Source organism: Canis lupus, chromosome 32 (genome assembly GCF_048164855.1).
Source record: "Canis lupus baileyi chromosome 32, mCanLup2.hap1, whole genome shotgun sequence".
NCBI classification, from domain to species: domain Eukaryota; kingdom Metazoa; phylum Chordata; class Mammalia; order Carnivora; family Canidae; genus Canis; species Canis lupus.
This window is the reverse complement of record NC_132869.1, coordinates 41711786-41734886: the sequence shown is the minus strand read 5'-3', so window position 1 is coordinate 41734886 and position 23101 is coordinate 41711786. Positions and strand designations below refer to the sequence as shown.

The 23101-nt window shown below is 41.3% G+C and overlaps 1 protein-coding gene and 1 long non-coding RNA gene across 6 annotated transcripts in view; one reads left to right on the top strand and one right to left on the bottom strand.

Moving 5' to 3' along the window:
- LOC140623343 (uncharacterized) overlaps positions 1 to 7712 on the bottom strand; it is a 33596-nt gene extending 25884 nt beyond the window's left edge. The window contains exons 1-3 of the long non-coding RNA XR_012022982.1: positions 7577 to 7712; positions 6057 to 6389; positions 5590 to 5700 (exon numbers count right to left, since the gene is read on the bottom strand). This is a non-coding gene — a long non-coding RNA (uncharacterized lncRNA). The remainder of the gene's footprint in view (positions 1 to 5589; positions 5701 to 6056; positions 6390 to 7576) is intronic.
- The window catches only part of SIN3A (SIN3 transcription regulator family member A), a 75287-nt gene that overhangs the window by 50392 nt on the left and 1794 nt on the right, over positions 1 to 23101 (top strand). For all 5 annotated transcript variants that reach the window (XM_072809748.1, XM_072809745.1, XM_072809744.1 and 2 more), the window contains 5 exons: positions 1885 to 2054; positions 6073 to 6246; positions 12689 to 12781; positions 13562 to 13656; positions 21006 to 21213. In XM_072809748.1, coding sequence (XP_072665849.1) covers positions 1885 to 2054; positions 6073 to 6246; positions 12689 to 12781; positions 13562 to 13656; positions 21006 to 21213 — 740 coding nt within the window. The remainder of the gene's footprint in view (positions 1 to 1884; positions 2055 to 6072; positions 6247 to 12688; positions 12782 to 13561; positions 13657 to 21005; positions 21214 to 23101) is intronic.

Genomic DNA, 23101 nt, shown 5'->3' with positions numbered 1-23101 from the left:
CAGGTGCCCCTGGATTATCTTTTAAAAACTGTTTAAAACAGTTGCTGATGTAAGAAAACCCATGTGTGGCCCTAACTTCCTATCTGCTGAAGAGCTAGTGACACTGGATATTAATGTTAAAAACCTTTATTTTGATAATCCTAACCTGAGAGAGACAGCTTTTGGATCTCAGGGTGGTGGTTCCATCTGCTTATGTAGAAATGAGAGCAAATGGCTTAATCCTGTCTTGACCACTGACTCAACCTGATTTGAGGCTTACATTGTTGGGTCTTGAACAGTGACACCAAGCCTTGCACTGATTATAGCTCATGCGCACAAGTCTGGCTTAAAGCTCCTAGCTTTATTCTGGCATAAGGGCATCTGTCTAAGTAGTACAGCCCGTGCCTTTGCTATGGGGTCTGAAGAGGTGATACTCTGATGGAAGTTAAGCCGGTTGCTTTTAAACCATTTTGTATGTCCTTGATGAACTCATCAAACTTGAAATAAATGGAGATGGACTTAGCTTTTGCTCTCAGCCTGTTTTCTCTGTATAGGCTACAAACAGAGTCAGATGTTAGGGACTAAGAATTCTTATACTTTTCTTTTTTTCCAGTTTAGTGAACTTTTTTTATTTTTAAAATGATATTTATTTATTTGAGAGAGAGAGGCAGAGGGAGAAGGAGAAGCAGACTCCCTGCTGAGCAGGTAGCCCGACATGGGGCTCCACCCCAGAACTCTGGGATCATGACCTGAGCTGAAGGCAGACACTTAACTGAGTGGACCACCCTGGCACCCCTCGCTGAGTGAACTTTTTTTTTTTTTAAGATTTTATTTATTCATGAGAGACACACAGAGGGGGGCAGAGACACAGGCAGAGGAAGAAGCAGGCTTCTTGCAGGGAGCCTGATGCAGGACTCGATCCCAGGACCCTGGGGTCATGCCCTGAGCCAGAGGCAGATGCTCAACCCCAGGAGCCACCCAGGCACCCCTGGTGAACTTCTTCTTAAGGTGCAACATACGTACAGAAAAATATACAAATCCAAATTGTATAGCTCAGTGAATTTTTACAAAGTGAACACACCTGTGTAACCTGTACCTGGATCAAATATGACCAATACCCAGTGGCCCCCTCATGCCCCCGTCTTGATTGCCAGCACCAGAGATCAGTAAATACTTCTTACAGAAGCTAAAGGCAGAGTCCTTTCATGCTTCCTTTTGCACTCTGCTAGTTGCCAAATGTTTAACAACTGATAAGATTCTAGCTGCTGGTTGAAGTGATTCATGTGCAGCAAGTAAAGATCGTTTAATGTAATTTGTGAAGTACAATGTTGGGAATCCATTTTTAAACAGAAGGACTTTGACAAATGTAGATTACTTCATTATTCATAGGGGATTTAATTTGGGTTCCTATTTCTCTGTTCCTGAGAGGTTTCCCAGGGCTCGAGTGTGGTGCTGTCTGCCTTTTCTCATCAGCACTTTGTGCTTCATTGAAATAGCTTTATGAGCAAGTGACCCATGTGAGGAATGCTCTCTGCAGGCTGGGAGGCCAGGTTCCTCTCTCAGCAGGAGAGCCAGCAACTTTATGAAGAAACTTCTTCCCTGGGATGTTCTGCTCTCCTGTCAAGCAGAGCCCCACGGTACCGTAATGATGTGTCTTTTTGGCATGGACACAGCGTTAGAGCCCCTGTTAAAGTTACAGGGTCACTCTTGTCTGAGAGACCGCACTGGCCATTGTAGCCACCTGTCAGATTTCATCACTGCCTGCGGCAGATTGAGTGTGTGTGTTTGAATACCTAGGGCTTGTTCTTGCAGTTGCTCTTTAGGCCAGCTGCAGGATCTTGCCCTGCCCTCTCCTCCGACCTTCTCGAGCAGCATAAAGCCTCACCTCTCCCATCTCTCCCACAGTGGATGTTGACGTAGAAGATTATTACCCAGCTTTCCTGGACATGGTGCGGAGCCTGCTAGATGGCAACATAGACTCGTCACAGTACGAAGATTCTCTGAGAGAGATGTTCACCATTCATGCCTACATTGCCTTCACCATGGACAAACTAATCCAGAGCATTGTCAGACAGGTGAGGGCACAGTGGAGGCTGGGTTTGGTGAGGGAAGAAGTACTTTCCTCAAAATGGATGAAGGAAAGAGAAAAGGCCAGATTTCTGTTGGAGGAAAAAGGGCAGTTTGCTCACACAATGGTGTTTATGGACATCCGACTCTCGAGGCAAGGGGGAGGTCAACGTGATGTCGGATCTGTCCTGTTAACAGAGTGGGAGTACTTCAGCCGCTAAATTGACTCCTTTGCTCTGCTCGGGAGGCCCTCACAGTTGCATGAGCCCACCGCCGACCCAAGGCGTCACCTCGTCCCTGCTGCCTACCCGTAGAGCGAGCATTGGTGCTGGCCCAGCCCCTAACCTTATCTCCCAGCGGGGAACTCTCCCCGGTAACGCTTCCACTTCTGTAGGTGTTAGTAATTCTGTGTGCTTTCCTCATTTAATATTTGAAGTTCTTTTTTGCAGGAAGGGTTTCATACATCTTTTATAGTACTGTGTCTACCTCTTTATCTGAGGTTTCGCTGGACTTAGATTTGTGGTTGATTTTGTGGTTTGTGCCTGTAGCCACCCTGTGAGTTTGTAAATATGTTCTTTAAGGCAATGATCATTTTAACAGCAAATACATAGTCAGGTTTCCACTCTTTTTGCCTTGAGTTCTGAATTTCAGAAAGGATCATAATGTATTATTGTTGTGTCACTTTAGAGTGTGAAAACTTGACAAAGAAAATTTTATTTTTTTAAGATTTTATTTATCTGACAGAGAGCATGAGCGGGGGGAGGGGCAGAGGCAGAAAGAGAAGCAGACTGCCTGCTGAGCAGGGAGACCGAGGCAGGGCTCAATCCCAGGAACCCGGGATTATGACCTGCGCCAAAGGTAGACATTTAACCAACTGAGCCCCCGGACGAAGAAAACTTTGAGAGTCCTCATTGCCACTGTGGGGGAAAAAACTTGTTGCTCAGTGTTTTCTTGGAGTAAAATATGGAATTCTTTGCAAAGTACCCAGGCTTTTGCCTTGAGTTTGGAAGGACTCCTGGCTCTGTGCCCTTGCACAGGATCTACTCAGTCCAGGAAGAACACTTCATATAACTGAATCTTGACATCTTCATGAAGGTTGTCAGGTGTTCAGTTTTTTTCCTGAAAGTCGAAGTTAAGAGGCCTTCCCAGTTGAAATCATTGTATGGGTACAAGCAGCTAAGGTCATCATTTTGAGAGACTGATCCCTATTAACACCCCCTAAATACATATAAAATAAAGATTCCAGTTATCATGTGCTTTTTTCTAGCTGCTGCAGCTAGAAATAGTCTTTCCTACTGCCAGCATAGCAGCTGTAAAAATCCAGTAAAATTAACTTTTTCAAAAACCAAATACAGGTTTATAAACATAAGATACAATTAATCCATTTATTTATTTCAATTAATCCATTTATTAGAAGCTCCTGGTTATGATTTTGAGTAATACATAATATCTAATCTTTTTTTAAAAAACAGGTTTTGTTCAGAAACTGAAATACAGTGTCTTTTTTTTTTTTTTTTTAAGATTTTATTTATTTATTTGAGACACACACACGAAGGGCAGAGGGAGAGAGAATCTTAAGCAGACTCCACACAGCATGGAGCCCGAGTCAGGGATTGATCCCACAATCATGCGATCACATTCTGAGCCAAAATCAAGAGTTAGACACTTAACTGACAGCCACCTAGGCATCCCTGCCACCCAGTGTTTTTAGAACATATGTTCATGCTTTGCATCTTAACTCCTCGATTAGAGGCATATCTTCTCTCATTCTCATCTTGATTGATATTCTCCCAGAGTTCATTGCTGACTGGAGGTAGAACATATATTTTCAAGGTCAAGCCATACATTTACCTTTTCCAGAGTACAGTTGATGGTTGAACAACAGGGCTTTGAATTGTGCTGGTCCACTTACATGTGGATTCTTTTCAGATATAGCACAGCACTGGAAATATATTTTCCTTATTAATAGTACTTTCTAGCTTTATTATAAAAATATGATTTATAATACATGTAACATACTTAATATTCGTTCACTGAGTGTTTATGTTATCAGTAAGGCTTATGGTCACTAGTAGGCTATTATAGTTAGGTTTTTAGGGAGTCAAAAGTTATATGCAGATTTTTGACTATATGGAGGTTTAGTGCCCTTAACCCTCACGTTGTTCAAGGATCAACTGTAGTTTAATAGGGATTTGTCTTAACAGGCAGTCTCACAGATGTCCAGTATAGAACTCAGAAAATGGATAATGTAGGGATTAGACTGGGAAGGTTTTTTTTCCTCTCTCGCATGCCCTCTTTCTGGAAATCTGCTTCATTCTCATTCTTCTCTCTGTAGATGGAAGTTTGGCTACATACCCAAGGCTTCTCTAGCCCCCTGGGGCTTTGGCTTGCCATGGCAGTGCCAGTGGCCTCAGCATTGTTTGACCTTTCCATCTAGATGCTCCTCTGTAAAAAGTCTACTAAACACATTCATTATGTCATTTCAAAACAGCAGGAGGGAAAATCTGAGCAGCCTTGCTTGGGAGCATGCGCTGTCCAGTTGTCTCTGATAGGGCTGCCCTTTTCAAAGACTCTAGGAGGGGCCACATATCTAAGAGGGGTGGATGGGGAGTCAGTGGCATGGTCCATCTCAGCAAGAAGGTCTTAAGCAGAAGTGTCTACATGGTAGGGACCATACTTTAGATACACTTTTTTTACACTGCTTCCCCCCCCCAACCCCTCCCCTTAAACACTATATCTTAAGCTTTTTCCTATGTTACCAGGCGTATGTTATCATAGGCATTATTTTAATGGATGCATTAGAACCCATTGTCTGGACTAATTGTAATTTAACATCTCCAGTTGCTGGCCTTTTCTACCACTGTCAGATCAGTCACCCTTCTGACCTTGTACTGTGTCCATTTATCTACAAATACACATACTTGTCATTTAAGACTTTTTTAAATGTTAAAAATAAGTAGTTGTCATAGTTACTAGCACTTCAAAAAGGATGTATCTTCCTAAAAATAGAATGGCTTAGTGGTTTTTGAGAATTTTAAAGTAAAATAGACATTGATATTGCAGTTAACATTTTGCTTTCTTCTTGTATATATTTTTTACATTCTCTGGCATTTTTATGAGTAAAGTTTCATTTGAAGGAATTTTTATTCCGTAATAGAAATATAGTCGTGACCTATGAGAATGGAAACTCTAAAAGGTTCAACTTTCTAGTCATCAGATAGTTAAGAACATAGTCGCAATAATTAACAACAGTCAGTCGTGACTGGCTTGTGTTGAAGGTGAGTCAATTAACATTTACAATTTAAGTATGATATTTTTATCAGATGCAGAAAAATAAGCAATATATTAAAAAGAGTACTGGCCTAGGGGTCAGGAAGCATGAATATTAGTCCTAACTCTGTTCCTTCAGCTGAGAACCCCTGGGTAAGTGATTTAACATCCAATTCTTAAATACCTTGTGAGTTTCAGATTTTGTACTTGGGTTGGGAATATAGATAGACACGAATCTTATCTTTCATGGTTCTCCAGGGGCCCTGCCCTCACCTTGGCACACAGTGAGTGTTCTCATCCAAAATGGAAATTTGTCTTCTGTGTAACAGGGCACTCTTCCCAGGGTAGTTGTGTAGATCAAATGAGAATGTGTATAAAAGCAAGCTGTAAATGGCAAAAAAAAAAAAAAAAAAAAGCACCGTAAAAACAGGAAGCTATGAGAATTTTCTTTCACGTAAAAAAATTTTTTTTACAGTTCCTTAGAACTTTAATCAGCACACTAACATGAGCTGCCTGTGGTTTTGCTTTTAAACAGATAGGAAAGCTCTACTCATGGACCAGTGATACTGTTGAAGATTTAGGCTTAGTTACTCTCCAAGAATATAAAATACTGGTTTTGTGTGATTTCATTTTCTAAAATAACCCACCGAAAAACTGTTTGAGCTGAATAACCGAAACTATCAAAGGAAGGGTGAGTGTCTGACAGGGAGAAGTATTTTCTTGGTTCACTGATGATTTACCTTTGCTTGATTCCAGCTGCAGCACATCGTGAGTGATGAGATCTGTGTGCAGGTGACTGACCTTTATCTGGCGGAAAACAATAATGGGGCCACCGGAGGCCAGCTGAACACGCAGACTTCCAGGAGTCTCCTGGAATCAACATATCAGCGGAAGGCTGAGCAACTCATGTCAGATGAGAATTGCTTTAAGGTGAGAGTTACTCGTGTAGACAAGGACCATACTGGTGACAGTATAAGTTGTTGGAACTATCTCCATGAGAAATCAAAGCCGTACCAGCATACTTTGATCCAGTGATTCTGCTCCTGGAATTCCTTAGAGTTCATGTGAGCTCACTGGAGGGAATGAAAAACATGGAAAAGTGGAAGTCTCCATGGGAAGCCTGTTACTTTCTTGCCTTTTATAATTTTGTATTCTGCCTTTTTCTCTTTGAATATTTTGTTATAGTATAATGCTTTGTGAATATTATAATGCTTGGTTTAAAAATGTTAATACAGAGGGGCACCTGGCTGGCTCATTCAGAAGAGCATGTAACCCTTGATGTCGGGGTCATGAGTTTGAGCCCCACACTGGAGGTGGAGATTACTTAAAAAAAAATACTTAAATAAATAAAAATGCTAATACATGTAATCCATGATCATTGTAAGAAAGAGAAAATGGAGAAAAAAAAATATCACCCATAGTGCTTCCCAGAAATAATTACTGATGACATTTTTAGGCTTTTCTGTGTTTTTATAGGATTTGAAAGAGGGTATACTGAGCAAAATGGTCTAAGTTATTTTGCTCAATTAACAATACCTGGATTTTCATCTCTTCATGACTATTTGATATTTTATAGAAAATTAGGACTGCCTTACTGCCTTGTTGGGCATTTAGGTTGTTTCCATTTTTCACTGTTACTTTGCTGTCATTGCTAGTTACTAAAAACAAATAGTTGGGAACAACCTAGATGTCCGACCGGCTGTGGGAATGGTTAATAGAAGCCTATTGTGTGAATACCAGGTAGCATATTTTGCAGCCCTTAAGAGTTAAGTATAAATTATAAAAATACTGAAGCAAATAAAAGGATACAAAACTATGGGTACTATGATTACAGCTGTGTAATGAATATATGTGATTGAACAAAACTGGTATGTATTTACATAAGGATGGGTTCCAGTGGCCCAGAATAAGGTTTGTAGTTGGCCAAACAGAGAGAACTAATATATCCTTACTGGATATTTCACATATACTTAAATTATCTGACCCCAAATCGTCTACTTAGTTGCCTGCTTCAGCTTTTAGCTATTTCTTTAGTTTCTTTTTTTTTTTTTTTTTAAGATGTTATTTATTTATTCATGAGAGACACAGTGGGGTGGGGCAGCAGAGACACAGGCAGAGGGAGAAGCAGGCTCCATGCAAGGAGCCCGACGCGGGACTTGATCCCAGGTCTCCAGGATCACACCCTGGGCTGAAGGCAGGCACCAAACTGCTGAGCCACCCAGGGATCCCCTATTTCTTTAGTTTCTAATCCATCACTTACACTGTTTGCAGTACAGAAGACATTTCCTAAGCTTATCAGGTTTTTGTTGTGTTTTTTCTTCGGGGTTCTGAAAGTGTTTGTTAGAAGTTAGAAGTGTTGTTTGGTGGTGAGCAGAATTACCATCCCCACCCACAATGACTTAACAATGCATTACATTGTGTGGTGAAGGCTGATGAAGGAATGGGTAGACTCACCCTATGGATAAGAGTAGTTTTCAGGGGACGCCTGGGTGTCTCAGTGGTTGAGCGTCTGCGTTCAGCTCAGGGCATGATCCCGGAGACCTGGAATCGAGTCCCACGTCAGGCTCCCTGCGTGGAGCCTGCTTCTCCCTCTGCTTGTGTCTCTGCCTCTCTTTCTCTCTGTCTCATGAATAAATAAATAAAATCTTAAAAAAAAAAAAAAGAATAGTTTTTAGACTGGCACAGGGAATAGCATGTACAAAGTCTTAGTAACCAGAAAAATTACGTCACATCAGTGATCCTTTAAAATGTTCACATGGAAAACAAAATTCGATACTATTAACATTAAGCTAAGCATAAGTAGCCCTTCAGAACTCCTGCCCACCCCTGAGCCCCAGCCTCCTCTTCATTTTGTTTCTGTGTACATCCTATACTGCTTTTTATTTAATTAATTTATTTAAGATTTTATTTATTCATGAGAGACACAGATGCAGAGACACAGGCAGAGGGAGAAGCAAGCTCCCAATAGGGAGCCCGATGCAGGACTCAATCCCAGGACCTAGGATCATGACGTGAGCCAAAGGCAGATGCTCAACTACTGAGCCACCCAGGCGTCCTTTGTATACAGCTTTTAAAAAACTCAGTTATGTTTAACTGTGTATACATTCTTTTTTTTTAAGATTTTATTTATTCATGAGAGACACAGAGAAAGAGAGAGGCACAGGCACAGGCAGAGAGAGAAGCAGGCTCCATGCAGGGAACCCGATGTGAGACTCGATCCTGGGACCCCAGGATCACACCCTGGGCTGAAGGCAGACACACTCAACCACTCAGCCACCCAGGCGGTCCCATATGTGTATCCATTCAGACCTTCTTCTGTTGCCTTTACATACATACATGTGTATACGTGGAAATAAATATTAGGCTGCAGATTCTATATCATGCTTTTTTCACTTAGTATGGCTTAGAATTTCTGTTTTGCTTTATATAGGTCCAGCCCTTTTTTTCAACTGCTTTGTCATACTTAAGAGTTAAAAATGTACCATAGTTTAAAAATATACCATAGTTTAAAAAAAAAAATCTTTATAAGGACATCCCAGTGGCTCAATTAGGCGATTTTTTTTTTTTTTTTTTTTTTTTTTTTTTTCAATTAGGCATTTGAGTCTTGCTTGTTTTTGGCTCAGGACATGATCTTGGGCTTGTGAGATTGAGCCCCAAGTCAGATACCACATCTGCTTGAGATTCTCTCTCTTCCTCCGTCCCTCCCGCCATTTGCCCCCCCCCCCCCCCCCAAATAAAGATCATTCCCTTCAGGGTGAACATTTAAACAATTCCCATCATTTACTTTCTCAAGTAGTGCTGCATCCTAGTGCTTATATCCTAGTGTACATGTGTTGGTAGTATTTGAGGTAGAGACAAATGAAATCACAGGGTGAAAGGATGTGTGTATATTAAATTTTAAATAAATAAATATATAGACATATATTCTTTTAATCTTTGTTTTAAGTTCCATACCCAACGTGGGGCTTGAACTCATAACCTTGAGATCACAAGTCACATGCTTCTCCGCCAACTGAACTAGCCAAGTGCCCCTGAATGTTACATTAAAAAAAATTTTTTTTTAATTTACTTATTCATAAGAGACAGAGAGGCAGAGGGAGAGGGAGAAGCAGGCTCCATGTGTGGGACTCGATCCCAGGACTCCAGGATCACGCCCTGGGCCGAACGCAGGTGCTAAACCACTGAGCCACCGGGGGTCCCCTTGAATGTTACATTTTAATGGAGACCGCTGTTTCACTCTCTACAGCCACAGGCTATGTACACTAGTGTGCACTTTTCTTTTTTTAAAGATTTTATGTACTTGTTTTTGTTTTGAGAGAGAGTATGCAAGCAGGGGCAAGAGCAGAGGGAGAGAGAAATTCTCTTGATGCAGGGCTCTATCTCCTGACCCTGAGATCATGATCTGAGTGAAATCCAGAGCCTGATGCTCAACTGAGCAAGCCCCCTTCGCTCCCCTAGGATGCACTTTCGTAAGAGCATTTATTTCCCCATCCTTAGTCAACACCGGTGTTATCAAACTTTTGTATTTTGACCCTTTGGGTGGCACGTTATTCTAATTCATATTTCTCCATTCTATACCATTGACCATTTCTGTTTCCTTTTCTGTATATTGCTTATTCATATCCTTCACCCTGTGTTTGGGAGGGGTGTATAGCTCTTTTTGTATACTTCTAAAAATAGGGCTTTCTCTGGTGTGGTTTCTCTGAAATTTATTGGACTTCCCCTCTATTCTTCAGTGACCACCTGAGTGTCACTTGAGTGATGTGAAATCATTCTCAACTCACTGAGAAGCAATTGTTTATTCCCATAGTGTACTGTCCATGTCTCTAGAATGTACCTTGGTAGTCACCTTAGTTTTAATATAAATAATACCTGTTTATATTCCTTTTTTTTTTTTTAAGATTTTATTTATTCATGAGAGGCAGAGAGAGAGAGAGAGACAGAGACACAGGCAGAGGGAGAAGCAGGCTCCATGCAGGGAGCCGGACATGGGACTCCATCCCAGGTCTCCAGGATCACGTCCTGGGCCAAAGGTGGTGCTAAACTACTGAGCCACCTGGGCTGCCCATCCCACTGGATTTGAACTTTCAGGAAGATCAGTTTGGTAGCACTGAGTAAAGAGGAGTATGAAGAATCGGAGGTGTGTTCACAACTGGTGGCAGTTACCATTTGGGTGATGGTTGTGTGCAGTCAAGTAATGAAACTAGTCAAGACTTCTTGCAGAATTGGGAGAGCCAGGGTAAACACATGTTAAAGGGCCTAACAAGCCAGGTGACAGGTGGAGGAGCCTTTTGGAGGTGAAATTAAGTTGCATTTTAAGTAGAGAGGAGACTATCTTCTCAGTATCACTTTAAAAATTGATTTCCTTAAGCAATAGGATAAATCTTGACACTAGGTCATCCTAGATCGGGTAGGGAGCAAATGTTTAGGGACAGTTTTGTTTCTTTTCTTTTCTCTTTTCTCTTTTTTCTTTCTCTTTCTCTTTCTCTTTCTCTTTCTCTTTCTCTTTCTCTTTCTCTTTCTCTTTCTCTCTCTCTGCCTGCCTGCCTTCCTTCCTTCCTTCCTTCCTTCCTTCCTTCCTTCCTTCCTTCCTTCCTGAGACACCCAGAAGCAGAGACACAAGCAGGCTCCCTATGGGGAGCCCGATGTGGGACTTGATCCCAGGACTCTGGGATCATGCCCTAAGCCAAATACAGCCAAAGACGTTCAGCCCCAGAGCCACCCAGGTGCCCTGAGACAGTTATTTTCAAATCTGTTTTGGAAGTAACTGTACTTATGTTGCATGTATTATGTTCTTTTCATGTTTTAAATTTTACTAGCATGTAGGAATTTTTAAAGCTTCTCTGGAAGAACTGGCTTCTAGTCCGGTTAACATATTGACCATGTGGCCTTGAAAAGTGAGAACTCGGGATCCCTGGGTGGCGCAGCGGTTTGGCGCCTGCCTTTGGCCCAGGGCGCAATTCTGGAGACCCGGGATCGAATCCCACGTCGGGCTCCCGGTGCATGGAGCCTGCTTCTCCCTCTGCCTGTGTCTCTGCCTCTCTCTCTCTCTCTGTGACTATCATAAATAAATAAAAATTAAAAAAAAAAAAAAAGTGAGAACTCTGAATTTTAGATTTTTCCCTGTGTAAAATGAAGCAGGTTGAAATACTTGATTCTCAAGCTTCCTTCTGATCTTCTGCATGTGATCAGGACAGTGATCTTGTCTGCAGTAAGCTGTTAGGATAAGGGCATTGAGAATCTTGGGATTCTGACAGAGGTCTCACGTGCCACCACCATTTAATAGTTCTTTTGTGCAAAGCATGACTTGTTTTTGCCTTTAATCAGTGTGTTGCTTTCACATATGAATTTTTTATCATATAAATCATACAAATAATGTTAGAACTCAGAATTATAAGAACTTCAAATATGATTGATACTATTACAGCAGATCACTTGTTAATATATTGATGCTTTATGTTCCTTACACCATAGTGGATGTGATGCCTTGGGTATTTTATTTCATTATTTTATTTTATTACTTTATTATTTTATTTTAAGATTTTATTTTTAAGTAATCTCTACACCTAACATGGGGCTCAAACATACAATCAGGATATCAAGAGACACATGGTCTACCAAGTGAGCCAGGCACTGCCTTGCATGGTAGTCTTCATAGCAGTAGAATTGATTGCTGCTCTTGGGTGGGTTTGATGTTTTCTACTTCACTTTGGTATAAGAAGTTTCCTTTTCTTTCTTTCTTTCTTTCCTTCTTTCCTTTTCTTCCCTTCTCTTTTCTTTCATGCTATTGGCTTGTTAACGTTTTTGTATTAAGTTCAAGAAATGGGGAGATCCCTGGGTGGCTCAGCGGTTTGGTGCCTGCCTTCGGCCCAGGGTGTGATCCTGGAGTCCCGCGATCGAGTCCCACATCGGTCTCCCTGCATGGAGCCTGCTTCTCCCTCTGCCTGTGTCTCTGCCTCTCTCTCTGTCTCTCATGAATAAATAAATAAATCTAAAAAAAAAAAAAAAAGTTCCAGAAATGGAATTATTGGGTGAAATGGCATTGACATTTTATGGTTCTGGCTTTATGCCATATTTCTTTCCAATGAACAAAATAAGTTTAAAACACTCTTAAATTGATTATTGCTTCAGCTAATGCAAGGGGTATGAAGCATAAAATGGTGCTTTTTGCTCTAACCTTTCATTGTGCTGCTAGCAAGATTGGACTTTGCCTTTTTATAACCTGCCTCCTAAACTTTGGAGTACCTGCCTCATCTCTTCAGTTAAAGTGAAGTTTTATAACTTTATTGCCTCCCTACCTCCCAACCCTTGAGCAGCTAGTTTATAGCTTTGGAAATGGTCTTTTGTTTACACTCTGCTTCCTTATTTGCAGCTTATGTTTATTCAGAGCCAGGGCCAGGTTCAGCTGACCATTGAGCTCTTGGATACAGAAGAGGAAAACTCAGATGACCCTGTAGAAGCAGAGGTATGGACAAGTATATTGCAGAAACTGTGTGCTTAGAGAGCTGTCATATCCTGAGACTGCCTAGTTGATGGTCTTCTAGAAGGCCAAGACAGCCTCAGGCATGTTAAGAGTCAGAACCTGATGTTTAAAGTGCAGGCCATTCCAGCCATGTGTTCAACGGAAGGGAAGGGCTGCCTGGTGGTATATATTTAGGGTTCATGGCAGTCTTATTTAGCCATCAGGAAAGCCATCTCATGGTTGGCAGCCTTTCTATTTTTCTTCTAAAGTATAAGAAACAACAAAAGAGGTATCATCTGCCTGATATCAATGTTAATGAGAGATGCAAGCCATGTGTGGGATATTGAGGGGATATGGAAGGGAGATTGTTGTTCTGTGGGAATATTGACTCCTAGTTGCCAACTCTTTGAAAAATATTTTTGAGATGCCAGAAATCCAGATTTTAATGTGAAAGATACTGATTTTCAGACATTTGCCATTGTTTATTCTTTAACAAAACCCTCTGTGGGGAAATAAAACTTGTCAGTGAGCCAGTCTCTACCCCTTTCTGACTTTTGGTAACTTTTAAGTATCTCAGACAAACTTTGAGTTTTGTGACCTAACAGGATTTTAAAGCTGTGGGTCAGTACCAGGTAACAGCATGTTATTATGGAAAGATATTTTTGATGTTAAAATATAAAGGTTTCTGACATTTTAGTCCTAGAGCTTGCTAGACTTCCTAAGGAGGATGGAGTCCAGTTTCTGTTCACTCTCTTCATTCCCATTTTGTGTTTATAATCCTAGCGTTGGTCAGACTATGTGGAGCGATACATGAATTCTGATACTACCTCTCCTGAGCTTCGTGAGCATCTGGCACGGAAACCAGTGTTTCTCCCAAGGTAAGTGAACTGAGTCACATATTGGCAGTATATACTTGCACAGCGTTGAGGAACAGAAAGTTAAATGACTTTCAGATCCTTGGTTTTTGCTTACTCAGTTGGCTCTTCTGTCTGCTGAATAGCAAGGTCACTGAGGACACTAATTCAGGGTTTCTGTGGCTGTTATACCATGCGCTTACCTTGGATCATGTGCCAAAGCATCGGAGAATCCAGAGTTTTGAGAATTAGCAGTAACTTTCCTATATTGGTTAGGAGTGTGTGTCAGTCTCCAAACTTTGATGATTCACTAGGAAGAGACTCACAGGACTCAGCATGTAGTCATACTCACAGTGATGATTTATTACAGTGAAAGAATACAGAGCTAAATCAACAGGGGGAAAAGGCGTCTGTGACAAAGAGGAAGCCAGATGTAAGCTTCCAAGAGTCCTCTCCCATTGCAGCCACATGGGATGCTCTTAATTCCTCCCAGCAACAAATTATGACAATATGTTAAAATGCTATCTACCAGGGATGCCTGGGTGGCTCAGTGGTTGAGCATCTGCCTTTGGCTCAGGGCATGATCCTGGAGTCCCAGGATTGAGTCCCACATCAGGTTCTTTGCATGGAGCCTGCTTCTCCTCCCTCTGTCTGTCTGTCATGAATAAATAAATAAAATCTTTAAAATAAAATAAAATACTGTCTACCAGGGAAGACATTAGGAGACATTAGGACATTAGCTCATTAGGAGATTCAGTGCCAGGGTTTTTTATTGGGTGATAGTCATGTAGGCACTCTCTCCCTAGCACATACAAAATTCTAGACTCCCAGAAAGCAAATTTTCAGATTAAACCATATATTTATGTGAATAGTTTAGATACAGTGACCCACTTTTATTGCTTAGGGAATGGTGGCACCTCTCCCAAAATCCAGGATTCCAGAACCCAGCCAAGCAACAATCTTTAAAGCAGACTTTTCAAAAGATAGCAATCTTATCAAAAATAGTAAGATAACTAAGAATAAATGTAACCAAAGAGGTGAAAGACTCGTACTCTGAAAACTTTAAAACATTGATGACAAAAGTTGAAGAAGACACAAAGAAGTGGAAAGACATTCCATGCTCATGGATTGGAAGAAGAAATATTGTAATGTCTATACTACCAATGCAATCTATGCATTTAATGCAATCCTTATCAAAATACCTCCAGCATTTTTCATAGACCTAGAACAAATAATCCTAAAATCTGTATGGAACCACAAAAGACCCTGAATAGCCAAACGGTTTTGAAAAAGGAAAGCAAAGCTGGAGGTATCATGACTCTAGACTTCAAAGTGTATTACAAAGCCGTAGTAATCAAAACTGTATGGTACTGGCACAAAAATTGGCACATAGATCAGTAGAACAGAATGGAAAATCTAGCAATAAACCCACGATTTATGTGGTCAATCTTTGACAAAGCAGGAAGAGAATATACAGTCTTTTCAACAAATGGTGCTGGGAAAACTAGTCAGCTACACGCAAAAGAATGAAACTGGACCACTCTCTTACACCATATACAAAAATAAATTTAAAATGGATTTTAAAGACCTACATGTGAGACCTGAAACTATAAAAATCCTAGAAGAGAACACAGGTAGTAATTTCTTTGACATCAGCTGTAGCAACATTTTTCTAGATCAGTCTCCCGAGGCAAGGGAAACAAAAGAAAAGTAAACTATTGGGACTTCATCAAAATAAAAAGCTCTGCACAGTGAAGGAAATAATCAACAAAACTAAAAAGCATCCTACGGAATGGGAGATTTGCAAATGACATATCTGATAAAGGGTTAGTATCCAAAATACATAGAGAACTTACACAACTCAATACCCTCTAAAACAAATAATCCAGTTAAAAATGGCAGGGGTGCCTGGGTGGCTCAGTCAGTAAAGCATCCAACTCTTGATTTCGGCTCAGGTCATGAAATCAAGCCCTGCATCTGGCTCCACTCTTAGTGGGGAATCAGCTTGAGATTTGTCTCTCTCTCTCCTTCTCCCTCCCTCCCACCCCTTTCATGCATGAATGTACACTCTCTCTCTCTCTCAAATCTTTAAAAAAAAGGGAGGGGCGGGGAGAAGACATGAACAGACATTGCTTCAAGGAAGACCTACAGATGGCCAAATGAAGTATGAAAAGATGCTCAACATCACTAATCCTCAGGGAAATGCAAATCAACACTGTAATGAGATATTGCCTTACACCTGTCAGAATGGCTAACAACAGAAACACACACCTCATGCTGCAAGGATGTGGAGAAAAAAGAACCCTCTTGCACTGTTGGTGGGAATGCAAATTGGTGTAGCTACTGTGGAAAACAGTAAAACAGTATGGAGGTTCCTCTAAAAGTTAAAAAATAGAGCTACCCTGTGATCATACTACTGGGTATTTACCCAAAGAATACAAAAACAGTAGGTCAGAGGGATACATGCACTCCTATGTTTATAGTGGCATTATCTGCAACAGCCAAGATATGGAAGCAGCCTAAGTGCTATTGATAGATGACTGGATAAGGAAGATGTGTGAGATGGAGATAGAAAAAATGGAGTATTATTCAGCCATAAGAAAGAATGAAATCTTGCCGTTTGCAACAATATGGGTGGAGCTAGAGTATTATGCTAAGTGAAATAAGAGAAAGATAAATACCATGATTTCACTTATATGTGGAATTTAAGAAACCAGCAAAGGGGAAAAGAAGACACAAACCAAGAAACACTCATTTAAATAGAGAACAGGGGATCCCTGGGTGGCTCAGTGGTTTAGCGCCTGCCTTTGGTCCAGGGCGTGATCCTGGAGTCCCGGGATCAATTCCCGCATTTGGCTCCCGGCATGGAGCCTGCTTCTCCCTCCTCCTGTGTCTCTGCCTCTCTCTCTCTCTCTCTCTCTCTCTCTCTCTGTGTGTATAATTAATAAATAAACAAAAACAATAGAGAACAAACTGATGGTCACCAAAGGGGAGGGGAGTAGGGGGTTGGGTGGGATAGGTGATGGGGATTAAAGAAAGCACTTGTCACGATGAAAGTGTTGATCACTATATTGTATATCTGTAACTACTACAATACTGTACGTTAACTATATTAGAATTAACTTTTTAAAAACAAAATATAGCTCTCTTTTGAAGATAATAGGAAAAAACCCACAAAAGATAACAGTCTTAGGTTTGCTATGTTCACTTCACAGAATTTTAAAACTTTCCTTCCTATTTATGGGCAAAGCCTATTGTTGGTCCTTTATCTGAGGATGAAAAAGGAGTTTCAAAAGTAGAAAAAAGAGGTTTTGCTCTAGTAAGGTGGCTTCCTTCCTTCCCAAAAGCTTGGAATTGAAATCTCATGTCTTACCTTTCCGGGAAAGTATTACACCAATATGGATGGTCCCACACTTACAGTAGTTTGACTTAAATGATTTTTGGACTTTGATGCAAAAATACACACTCACTAGAAATCACACTTCGAATTTTGAATTGGGTCTTTTTGTAGGCTAGTGATTTGTGCTAGGATCCTCTTGTGATGGATGCTGGGCAGGAGCTGCAACTCCCAGTCAGCCTCATGATTGGGGGTCCAGAACTGATACACTTATAACAGTTCTGTATCCACACAACCACTTTGTTTCCATTTTCCATACAGTAGTCAACATTACATGAGATCTGCAACACTTGATCATAAAATAGGCTTTGTGTTAGATCATCTTGCCCAATTGTAGGCTAAAGTAAGTGTTCTGAGCACTTTAAAGTGGGCTGGGCTAAGCTGTGATGTTCCTTCAGTAGGTTAGGTTTATCAAATGCATTTTTGACTTACAGTATTTTCAACTTCTTATCAAGATGTAACCCCAGAGTCAAGGAAGATCTGTGTTATTACTAGATTGAGCCCTAATCAGAACATGGAAAGGGGTGTGAACAGAAGGGTCTCTTCATTCTTTGATTCATTCAGCAGGCTTTGAGCAGCTGTTCCATGCCAAGCCTCTCTTCAACAAAACATACTTAGTCTGCGGCCTTATGGAATTGTATGATAAACATATTATGTGTTTCTCACCAGGTTGGCCAAGTTTTTAAAAGATTTATAACCTGTGTTGTAGAGGGTGCGGGCTAGGAAGTCACTTTGATATTCTCCGGGAAATATATATATAAATTGATAGAATCATTCTGGGGCCAGGGCAGTTAAAAGGTATGGGACTTTTACCCTACAACTTTGGTTTCTAATAATTTGCCTTACAGCTGTTATAGCTGAGGTTCTCAGGTCTTTTTGACCTTGAGATCCCTTATATTCTTAGAGACTGAATAGTCCAAAAAGCTTTTGTTTATGTGGATTATATCAGGTAATACAGCTTTTTAAAGATTTATTTTACAGGGCAAGAGGGATTGCATGCGTAGGCAGGGGAGGGGGAAGAGAAAGAGAATTTTTTTTTTTTTTTTAAGATTTTATTTATTCAAGAGAGACACAGAGAGGGGGGCAGAGACGTAGGCAGAGAGAGAAGCAGGCTCCATGTAGGGACCCGATGCGGGACTTAATCCTGGGACAGACTCCAGGATCATGCCCTGACCTGAAGGCAGATGCTCAACCACTTAGCCCCCAGCCGTCCTGAGGAAGAGAATCTTAAGCAGACTCCCTGCTGAACATGAATCCCATGACCCTGAGATCATGACCTGAGCCAAAACCAGGAGTCTGACACCCAACCACCTAAGCTACCCTGGCACCCCTTTATCTAGTTATATTACCATATTAGAGATTGGAGCTGAGAAATATTTAAAATGTTTACTTGAAAAACACTAAACCCATATAATATAAGTAACACTTTAATGAAAAGGTATTATAAAACATTAGTGGAAAGAGTGACATTGCTTTGTATTTTTGCAGATCTGTTTCCTGATTTAATAGAAAATAGCTGGATTCTCATATCGGCTTCTATATTCAGTCTATTCCACTGTGTTGTTTGATTGAAATATGTGAAGAAAATGTGGCCTTACTTAAATACATAGCTAGAAAAAGAATTTTCATATGCTTTCAGATAATCATGGCTATTCTTTGACATGACATCAAAAATCTTCCAAGTGGTAGTTTCTTAAAGGTTTGGGGTGTGTGGGTGGCTTAGTCGTTTAAGCCTGCCTTTGGCTCAGGTCATGATCCGAAGATCCTGGGATTGAGCCCCACATCAGGCTCCCTGCTCATCGGAGTGACTGCTTCTCCCCTTCATATCCATTTTTTTAAATAAAGATTTTATTTATTTATTTATTTATTTATTTATTTACTTACTTACTTACTTACTTATTTGACAGAGCACAAGCAGGGGGAGCACCAAAAACACCCTTTTATTGTTTGGTTTGTTTTATTTTTTTTTTTAAGATTTTATTTTTTTATTCATGAGAGAGACAGAGAGGCAGAGACATAGGCAGAGGGAGAAGCAGGCTCCCTGCAGGAAGCCGGATGCAGGATTTGATCCTGGGACTCCAGGATCACGCCCTGGGCCGAAGGCAGCGCTCAACCGCTGAGCCACCCAGGCTGCCCACTATCGTTCATTTTTTGAGAAAGTAGCTGCCAACACATGCTCCAGGATGGCTATAGTCCATTGTTCTTTCAGGTAAAAATAGTGATCCATTTGCCGCTCAGGCAGTGCTCGAGTGCTTTCCTTTGAGAATCCCTTTGTGCTTTGACACACTAGGGAGCTGTATGTATAGTTCCCATTTTACTACACAATATATTAAAAAGACATGAACTAAGGGACTGGGATTTGACAAGATACGTTACTTTTTCATCAAGGACTTTTTTTTTTTTTTTTAAGATGTATTTGAGAGAGAGCGAGCAGCAGGGGTGGTGAAAGAGAGGGAGAGAGAAACTTAGACTCTGCTGATCACAGAGCCTGTCACAAGGCTCGATCTCCCAACCCTGAGATCATGACCTGAGCTGAAACCAAGAGTTGAACACTTAACTGACAGCAGCACCCATCATGGACAGTGTTTTGTGTTTTTTTTTTTTTAAGATCTTATTTATTTATTCATTCATTCATTCATTCATTCATTCATTCATGAGAGGCAGAGGGAGAAGTGGGCTCCCTACAGGGAGTCTGCTGCAGGCCTTGATCCCAAGACCCTGGGATCGCTCCCAGAGCCAAAGGCATATGCTCAACCGCTGAGCCACCCAGGCGTTTCCCCCATCATGGACATTCTTAAACCAGCTTGCCTTTTTTAATTTATTTGGGAGAGAAAACTAGAGAGAGCAGGGGGAGAGGGAGAGAGAGAAGCATACTTCTCATTGAACAAGGAGCCCAATAGGAGGCTTGATCCCAGGACCCTGGGATCATGATCTTAACCAACTGAGCCACCCAGGTGCCTCCAGCTTTCCTCTTTTAATGGCCAGAGAAGACCACAAAGATTTCTAAGGAGAGTTTGGTGCTACCAACATTTGTATTCACCATTACTTTTGCACTACCAGTGTAAATGTAAACATAGGAAAAAAGGTTTTTTATATGTTTCAATATTATTATGTTTTAGTATTATAATAAGAATAGTTTTGATCTCCTGAAGAGAGTCTTGGTACACCCCTTGGGGGTCCTTGGGCCAAAGATCTGCCATCCTACAGAAAAGTATACAAAGATACAAACTGAAGAAATGTTTTTCATAGCAAAGTATTAGAAACAATATCACTGTCTAGCTGACAGCCTTTCTCCGCTTGCTTCTGGAGAGAGAATTCAGCTCTTATATACCTGCCAAGGCATCCATCGATGTGAATTGTCTTGTTAACTTTGTATGTAGAAATCGGGAGTTATGTACTATTGTTGCGTGGGGGGCTGGGGGTGGGAGGGATTGAAAAAATAGGCGTTTAAATAATCTTCTTTGTCCAGTGGTTCAGATGAGGATCTCCGGTTGATTTCTGTTAAGGAATGGTTAAATTGAGGCATGTTACTCTGTAGCAAATCAAGAGAATGTGACAAGTCTTTGTGTGGTGATATGAAAGGACTCTTTACACTAAAGTGAAAAGTTGAGAATAATAGGATAATATTTATAGTATATTCCTGTTTTGTTTTTAAAAACATCCCAAAGCAGAACTATGGTGAATGATTACGTATGTGGAGACCTAGAAGGAAGGTTTTAAATCAAAACTACAATCAGTGGCTACCTCTGCCAACACACATGACCCGGGGGTAGGAGATGGTTAAAGATTTCTGCTTTTTATCCAATGTATCTCTGCATTTGAAACTTCTTTTTACAATGAAGCCATTAGAGTTATATGTAACTAAAATTGTGATAACTGCTTTAAAGGCATATGATAAGGAAAACCCCTTTGAGGGGACTCTTAGGAATCTGCATCTAGATGAGCTCTGATCCTGCAGGACTTCTCTGATTTGTAGGAACCTGAGACGGATCCGGAAATGTCAGCGTGGTCGAGAACAGCAGGAAAAGGAAGGGAAGGAAGGAAATAGCAAGAAGACCATGGAGAATGTGGATAGCCTGGATAAACTGGAGTGTAGATTCAAGTTGAATTCCTACAAGATGGTGTATGTAATCAAGTCAGAGGACTACATGTATCGGAGAACAGCGCTGCTCCGGGCTCATCAGGTAAGAACCAGTTACTAGAACTTCTCCACACTTCTTCCTCCCCAGCCAGTCCCAGGCCTAACTCACAGGTTTCTTTTCCTTTTTTTTTTTTTTTTTTTAAGATTTTTTTTTTTTTTAACATTTTAATTTTTTTTTTTTAAGATTTTATTTATTTACTCTTGAGAGACAGAGACACAGGCAGAGGGAGAAGCAGGCTCCGTGCAGGGAGCTAACTCACAGGTTTCTGATGGTTTCTCTCCCTTTATGAGAACCACCTCTTGGATTTGAGAAGTGCTAAGTAAGCAGGTGTATTAGTCTAATAAAGATGTCAGAACAAAGGACCATAGACTGTGTGCCTTAAACAACGGAAATGTATTGTCATGTACATTATGGAGGCTAAAAGTCAGACATCAAACTGTTGCAGAGTTGGTTTGAACAGGGCTGTGAGGGAGCCTCTTCTCCGTGCCTCTCCTGGTACCCGGTGTTTTGCTGGCAGACTCTGGCTTGCCTTGGCTTGCAGGTCTCCGCCTTCCTCTTCCTCACGCAGTGTCCTTCCTGTGTGCCTGCACCCAGCTTTCCCTTCTAAAAGGGTGCCAGCCATCCTGGACTCCAGGTCCACCCCACCATAGTCTGATCATACCCTACTAATTATGTCTGCAACAACTTTATTTCTTAGTTAGGTCATGATCTGAGTTACTGGGGTGAGGACGTCAGCACAGTGATTTACAGGGGACACAGTTGAACCCCCAGTAGCTGGTACCTCAGTGAAGCTACTCCCGACTTTTTTGCTTTCCAAGTGGTATTCTTGTATGAGTTCTGTTTGCATATGCTGTCTCAGATGTGCAAGCTTCCTGGTGGTTTCGTAGCAAATACTGTGCCAGGCCCTGGGCTATAGCCATGAAGTAGATAGTGTGGCACGCACCATCAGGGGAAGAAACCAGTTGAAGTGACCGTGGGTAGCTGGTGTGCAGGCCCTGTTTAGGGGTCCTTTGGATGTGATGCTTGAGGTCTGAACAGTGACAAGGATCCAGCCTGATCAAGAATTGAGGGTTGGTGCTTTCTAGGTAAAGGAAACTAGCAAAAGCAGTGCCAGAAGAGAGGAAAGAACTGGGCATGTTTGAGAAACTAGACGCATCAGCATGGCTCGAGCCAGAGGGCGGGTGGCATACTTGGAGTTGAAGGGCAGGCAGACATATCATTACTAGTCTTATAGACTGTGGTTTGGATTTTGTTTGCGATACATCAGGACGTTGTTGACAAGGATGGCTTGGACTGCTGTCCATCCCAGTGGGGATGATTTGGGGCATGAAATTGGAAGGGCAGAGACTGCTCAAAAGACTGACTGCTCTTGTCCAAGTGAGATGTGACGGTGACCTGGTGGGCTACCAGGGTGGCGGTGGGGAATTGTAAGAATTAGATCAAAGGTACAATTTGGAGATAACAGTTGCCCGTACTAATGTGGTACTAATGATCGGAGGTGAGTAGGTAAGAGAAGGAATGTCAAGAATGATGCCTGGTCTTTTTTTTTTTTTTTTTTCTTTTCTTTTTTTGGTTTTATTTGTTTCTGCTTGAGTAAATGGGCAGTTTAGGGGTGTAATCTGCTGCTAGGAAGAAGGGTTGGGGGCACATCAAGCCCTGTATTTTGAACTGGTTAAGTTTGAAAGGACTACGAGAGCATTCAGGCGGGAGGTGTTAATGGACTTTTCTCAGGATGCTGTGGGTTGTAGGTCTGATGTGAATTATTTGGGGAGCGGGGTAACACCTAATTCATCTTTGTATCCCCTCCTCTGCCTCACACATGGGCACCAAAAAGTATTCACTGGATGGGTAGGTAGGGGCGTAAGCCTGCCCTGAAGATTTCCTGGGCAGCGTTGCGTAATACCGTGAAGGGAAACTGGGTTTCATGCCT